The sequence below is a fragment of the Mizuhopecten yessoensis genome, unplaced genomic scaffold (genome assembly GCF_002113885.1).
Source record: "Mizuhopecten yessoensis strain PY_sf001 unplaced genomic scaffold, ASM211388v2 scaffold11095, whole genome shotgun sequence".
NCBI lineage: Eukaryota > Metazoa > Mollusca > Bivalvia > Pectinida > Pectinidae > Mizuhopecten > Mizuhopecten yessoensis.
The window spans coordinates 731,170-738,678 of record NW_018408877.1 but is presented as its reverse complement, the minus strand read 5'-3'; the positions used below and the strand labels follow the sequence as shown (position 1 = coordinate 738,678).

The window sequence follows — 7,509 nt, the reverse complement described above, 5'->3', positions numbered from 1 at the left end:
CGAAGCATGCATTTACTTCTAATTCCATGAAAGTAGTAAATCTGACGTTTATATGGTCACCATAACAATCTGTCATTTACATGGTCTCTATAACAATCTGTCATTTACATGGTCTCTTTGGAATCTGACATTTTTATGGGCGCAGCGAAATCTGTCATTTACATGGTTTCTTTGAAAATCTGACATTTACATGGTCTCAATGAAATTAGACATTTACATGGTCTCTATGAAATTAGACATTTACATGGTTTCTTTGAAAATCTGACATTCACATGGTCTCAATGAACATGATATTTTACATGGTCTATATGTAATCTGTCATTTACATGGTTTCTTTGAAAATCTGACATTTACATGGTCTCAATGAAATTAGACATTTACATGGTTTCTTTGAAAATCTGACATTCACATGGTCTCAATGAACATGATATTTTACATGGTCTATATGTAATCAGTCATTTACATGGTCTCTATGAAAACTGACATTTACATGGTCTCTATGAAAATCTGACATTCACATGTTGTCTAAGGAGTTACATGGTCTCTATGAAAATAAGATATTTACATGGTTAATAAAAATCAGACATAAGCATGGCGTCTATGTAATTTTACATTTGCATGGTGTCTATGAAATTAGACATTTACATGGTCTATATGTAATCTGACATTCACATGTTGTCTAAGGAGTTACATGGTCTCTATGAAAATAAGATATTTACATGGTTAATAAAAATCAGACATAGACATGGTGTCTATGAAATTAGACATTTGCATGGTGTCTATGAAATTAGACATTTGCATGGCGTCTATGTAAAGCTTCCCTTTGTACATATATGGAGTTCAAACCACTGTTTTGTTGACATTTTTCAAACCCATTACAAACGAAACGTGTTTTAAAAACTTAAGAAAGGAATAATGAACATTTATAAAATTCCATATGTCTTAGGAAAACACTCGTTATCAAGACATACGCTCGTCTGGCGAAAACATTTAAAATGCGGACAAAATATAAAAGAAAGTGAAAATCTGTGCGTTTTATTAACAATTTGAGAGAGCGAAAAGCATAAAAACTCATTTTTATCGAGTTGCATCCATATACAATTAAACAATCTGTAGCTTATTGTTCTGTTCATTTTGAGCATGCAACCTCTGAAATATTTATGATCATCAGGTAAATTATTATGTAAATTAATACATCTCAAAAAATATTCAAAAGTTGAATTTTAATTCATCTCGATTCAGACGTGTAAGGACAATTCGTGTTTATTTGAATTTTTTGGGTCTGTTAAATGTCGCTGTCCATATCACATTACGCATTTTCTTCACGCTTCCATTACTTTTATCAACTATTAAGTATAATTCAAATTATTTAAAAGAAAAATCAATTATGACACCCAATAGCGACAAATGGTGTCAGCTATTGACTGTAATTAATATAGAACTAACTTGACATGACATTTTATCGTAAACCGTTAGACAAAAAGGACAAGAAAATATGGGGGGAAAATCAGAAAATTTGAAGTTTTGTATAACTAAGACACTGTCAGGATTACACCTGTGTCTAACATTTCAAAACTGATCGAGACCAGATGTCGTTTGACTAAGTGGCTGTTGATTATTTAAGCCCCACTGTTTTATGTTTTACATTAAACAAAACATTGACAAGTGTATCTTGTTTTAACCTGATTCCTATTCTAAGCATCCACCCAAACTAATCCACCTGAAGAGGGTTGTACTACATTGAATCATTGGGCAGTGTGACATTGTATGATTGGTTTGATATTGGTTTGGCTTGTTCGTGTTTTACGTCCTATTAACAGCTATCGTCATTTAAGAAGACCAATTTACTACCTATTTACTAAAATGTAACATTAAATGATGTCGTATAATTTTGTGAACATCCGTCGTATTTCTGTTAGCTGAAACCCTTTTAAACAAACATCATCTCCTCTCCTTCCTGCACCATTATTATCATAAAAGATATATTGTCAATAGGAAACATTTCCAGTTAAATTAGCATCCAATAGATTGTCTTCAGCTCTGATACACATTCCTTGTGGTCTACATAAAGTACATGTCTCATTGAAGCTACCAGATTAACCCTGTTACGTTTAGAATGACTAACCTTCTATGTATTCTCGTTACAGACATAGAAGGGCCTAGATCACTTAAAAATCTATAAATCATTTTTGTCGCCTGTTGAATTAAGAACGTTATGACTTATCATATTTTTCATTGAAAATATTAACGAAATTAACATAATTCTATTAAAATCATGTACAATCAGCTCGGAAGTTGCCATTTTTATCAATATTCACAGAAGGGTCAGTTGGCAGGCCATGGTGGTCGATTCAATATGCAACGTCACTCAAACGCTCGTTTATCATGTAATATTACACTGTCAGTCAAAAGCACAATACATGAAGATGACCGCCCGTCCAAGAAATGGAGAACTCCGTTATTCTTTTGATAAACGACCAAATGAAGATAGGTATCTAAAAGTTTCACTTGGAGAGAAAAAAATACTCTAATTTACTTTTAAAGGTCATTGATGGCAGGCATTCCAAAGATGTCTATTTGTTTGAGTGAATCACCTAGTTTAGTATCATTTATAAGGTATGATTCTTGCTATGGTTTGCCATTATTGATAAACAACTAAAGAGACACTGCACTTTTATACTCTGTACATAATTAAATATTTTACAAAGTCGTTGACACCGACAGCGGGATAAACATGTATGATGCTATTTGACACTCTCTATATAACAGAACAAAACTCATATTCACAATAGCCACTCATTAAAGGCGGCGACTCAGGTGTTGAGAAAACAGTCGGTAAGCGGAGAAATAACGAACCTCTCCCAAGTCGTACAGAACATGTGTACTTGTAGGCATGGCGACGTTCTGGGAAGATGATAGGGTGTCCGCGGGGTGGTGGTCACGTAATGAAGAGGAAAACTACACAATAGAAAAACATGATATCTAAACAGCAATACTGTCTGGTAATACGTGATAAATTCATTCTGCTTATCTCTTCGGATTTTCCAATTTAAATGTAGAAAAATATGAAAGCCATTTCCTTGGTCCTTTGTCATTTTGTACATAGTTCTACATGTATGTTCGTCACGTTATTTTGTATGCTTGCTCTCTGTTGCTGTCACTTTGTAAACCTTTGAGATTCCATAGGACGTGACTCTTGGAGGATGCTGGTGTGTTAGCGGTGGTATTCTTGTAATGAAGAACAACAACAACAGCAACAGCAGCAGCAGCAGCAACAGCAGCAACAACAGTATACAAATATATGACAGCAAAACAGCAACATCTGTAATTATCTGATTGACTATTTCAGCCTTTTCAGCAGACTATTTTCTTTGGTCTATTTTCGTAGTTCTACATGTGTGTTAAGGTAACAATTACACCTCTGTAACTATGTAACCATACAGTGAATAAAGTGACCTTTATATATCTAGTTATATTTACACTTAGAACACCCTATATAACTTCATAGCTGTAACAGTTATAAAGAGTCGAGCAAAACAAAAATAACTATCGTTTCATTTTGGATATAATCATGCTGCCATTTAAACTTTTTAAAAATCCCTCACACCAGCATTCCACAAAATAAATATTGTAACATTTCTTCACAATTTAGTACATTGCGCTTAGTTGTATTTGGAAATATGAAATTAATTGATATCTGCTTACTCAATTTCTAACGTGTAATTAAGTTAATCACGAAAAAACATTTTAGCAAAAATGGTCCGATTGGTTGTTATATTTTCTTAAAAAACCGGTTTGCCCTATCGCATGTAGAGTTATCAGTAATAAGATTCCTCCTTAATACCTTTTCCTATGTAGCATGAAACAAAACATCGAAATATAGGGAATTATTTAACGCATACAGCAAAAAAAAAAAAAAAAAATGTTTATGTCATTCAAATAAAATTTTAAAAAAAACACTACCATGTACTGTTATTTTTCCTGGGCCCGTAGTCAGGACACCGTTATCACGCTTAAGCATGGATTGTGTACTCAAGCCTAATTTCTTGTTCCCTTTATAAATTTATAAAAGATATCTTATTTTGTCAATAATTTGTAAACAATGTGAAGAAACTTAAAACCAAATATTGTTTTCAATGTTAACATTTGATTTTTTTATCGTTTAACATGATTTTAGCAAATTACAAAAAATTGGTTTAAGCACAGAGAATCCATGCTTTATCATGAGGACGATTTCATGAATACAGGCCATGGACTTTCTAGAAATGTCCACCAGAAGCAAAGTCTTTGTAATAAATACAGTGCCAATATAATAAATGTCTATTAATACTAGCAGAAAACGTAATACAGTTACCCCGTGTTGAGGGTCGATCGAGTATTACAATAGAATACATAATAACAACAAGTCATCACTACTTATCATATCTCCCCTAGGAACATCATAATAAAGAAAAGATGATATCGGATATACACCATCCATTATCATATTTCCAGCTTACGAGATATAAGGCTACAGTGTATATCCTATCAAACGTATTGTTGAACAAACCGACTCTGATTCATTTCAAAATAGATCATTTGTAGGCAGAGAACAGTGTAGCGTTCGCCACGCGAATGCCTGTTTACTATGCGAATAAGAACGGACACCAAAGTACAAGAAGAACACATAGAGCGTTACCAGGGCTACCAGGGTTACCAGGGCTACCAGGGTTACCAGGGCTATCAGGGCTATCAGGGTTACCAGGGTTACCAGGGTTACCAGCTTTACCAGGGTTACCTGGGTTACCAGGACTACCAGGGTTACCAGGGCTACCAGGGTTACCAGGGCTATCAGGGTTACCAGGGTTACCAGGGTTACCAGGACTACCAGGGCTACCAGGGCTACCAGGGTTACCAGGGTTACCAGGGTTACCAGGGTTACCAGGGTTACCAAGAATACCAGGGTTACCAGGAATACCAGGGTTGCCAGGGTTACCAGGGTTGCCAGGGTTACCAGGGTTACCAGGGTTACCAGGGCTATCAGGGCTACCAGGGTTACCTGGGTTATCAGGACTACCAGGGTTACCACGGCTACCAGGGTTACCAGGGCTATCAGGGTTACCAGGGTTACCAGTGTTACCAGGGTTACCAGGGTTACCAGGGCTACCAGGGCTAACAGGGCTAACAGGGTTACCACGGCTACCAGGGTTACAAGGGCTACAAGGGTTACCAGGGTTGCCAGCAGGGTTACCAGGGTTACCAGGGTTACCAGGGCTGCCCGGGTTACCAGGGCTAACAGGGCTACTAGGGCTACCAGGGCTACCAGGGTTACCAGGGCTACCAGGGTTGCCAGGATTACCAGGGTTACCAGGGTTACCAGGGCTACCAGGGCTACCAGGGTTACCAGGGTCAAGGATCGGCAATGTTTCCTCCACTCATTATTCATAGCTACATATGTTGTTTTCCACGATACATCGGAGTAGCCATGCAAGGGTAATCCTCATGACAGGCGTCACTATAGTGCTTTACGACATTCAACTCGTTCAGTCCCATAGCGTAACCATATCATATTCCATCAAGTCTTCCCTTCACAAATGAATTTTATTCGCTACTTACAGCCTCCTCTTTTTTCTATCCTTGTTGCACCCTCCCCTTTCTAACCATGTTGCACCCTCCCCTTTCTTACCCTGTTGCACTCCTCCCCTTTCTAACCCTGTTGCATCCCTCCCCTCTCTAACCTTGTTGCACCCCTCCCTTTTTTCTAGCCCTGTTGCACCTTCCCCTTTTTCTAACCCTGTTGTACCCCTCCCCTTTTTCTAACTCTGTTGCAGTCCTCACCCTTTCTAACCCTGTTGCACCTCTCCCCCTTTCTAATCCTGTTGCCCCCTTCCCCCTTTCTAACTCTGTTGCCCCCCTCCCCTTTCTAACCCTGTTGCCCCCTCCCCTTTCTAACCCTGTTGCACCCCTCCCCTTTCTAACCCTGTTGCACCCCTTCCCTTTTTCCAAACCCTGTTGCACCCCTCCCCCTTTTTCTAACCCTGTTGCACCCCTCCCCTTTTTAACCCTGTTGCACCCTCCCCTTTCTAACCCTGTTGCACCACTCCCCTTTCTAACCCTGTTGTACCCCTCCTCTTTCTAACCCTGTTGCACCACTCCCGATTCTAACCCTGTTGCACCCCTCCCGATTCTAACCCTGTTGCACCCTCCCCTTTCTAACCCTGTTGCACCCCTCCCCTTTCTAACCATGTTGCACCCTCCCCTTTCTTACCCTGTTGCACTCCTCCCCTTTCTAACCCTGTTGCATCCCTCCCCTCTCTAACCCTGTTGCACCCCTCCCTTTTTTCTAACCCTGTTGCACCTTCCCCTTTTTCTAACCCTGTTGTACCCCTCCCCTTTTTCTAACTCTGTTGCAGTCCTCACCCTTTCTAACCCTGTTGCACCTCTCCCCTTTCTAACCCTGTTGCACCTCTCCCCCTTTCTAACCATGTTGCACCCTCCCCTTTCTTACCCTGTTGCACTCCTCCCCTTTCTAACCCTGTTGCATCCCTCCCCTCTCTAACCCTGTTGCACCCCTCCTTTTTTTCTAACCCTGTTGCACCCCTCCCCTTTCTAACCCTGTTACACCCCTCCCCTTTCTAACCCTGTTGCAATAAGTATTAACTCATCAACAGTCAATGTCGCCCTATCACTGCTTAATTGAAACTAAGGAGACGAATCAAAATAAGTAGCCTGTACTTGATTTCGAGTCCTTGTATTGTGTACGTTAATTGTATTACTGCGATATAAATTGACAATGAAATAAAGTTTAAACTAATTATTCTATTCATTTACACAGTTTTTGTTTTACTTAATCATTCAGTATTCTTACGCTATTTATTCGTTTCTCGATGAGCTCATTCGATCCCAAATACTCCTCTTTATTCTTTATTTATTTAACGTTTCATTAACCCAAAGCAGGCTTCACTTATCCCCTTAATTGACTTTTTTACATCTAGTGTTCTCAATTTTATTTCTGTGTGAGTGACTGATAATGATTGTTAAGTTCAGATTAAGATATCATGTTTAGCCGCCACTATATATATTATCATATAACATTCTCCTCTGTGTTAATGTCACATATTTCAGCACAATTTACGTCATGTATATGATATAAAGGTGATGTGTGGTGTTTTTTTTTTATTAAATGCAAATATTTGCCGATAACCAATAACATTTTATATCAAAAATGTTAACAGACAAAAATCTTAAGACGTATAATTACGGATGGCGACGCGCTAACAGCTGAAAAAATATTATTTCAATTTGACTAAATACTAAATCAATATATTGATTGACCGTATTTTAATTTGAGGGAAATAGTTTATTAATTTTGCATCATTAAAAATACATAAACAGTAAATCAAAGTAATCATGCAATCCGTATAAATAACTTACCGGTTTCAGATTTCTTAATAACGAAACGAGGAGCAAAGTTTATCAATTTATTCACTTGTACCGATACTTAAGCCTCCTTTCATGTCAATCACGTAA

The 7,509-nt window shown here is 38.1% G+C and overlaps 1 protein-coding gene across 1 annotated transcript; it reads left to right on the top strand.

Annotated features, from left to right (window-relative positions):
* Positions 1 to 4,614: 4,614 nt before the first annotated feature.
* LOC110465626 (collagen alpha-2(IV) chain-like) lies at positions 4,615 to 5,427 on the top strand. The gene has a single exon (XM_021521575.1). The coding sequence runs from the start codon at positions 4,615 to 4,617 to the stop codon at positions 5,425 to 5,427; it is 813 nt and encodes a 270-aa protein (XP_021377250.1).
* The last annotated feature ends 2,082 nt before the right edge of the window (positions 5,428 to 7,509 follow it).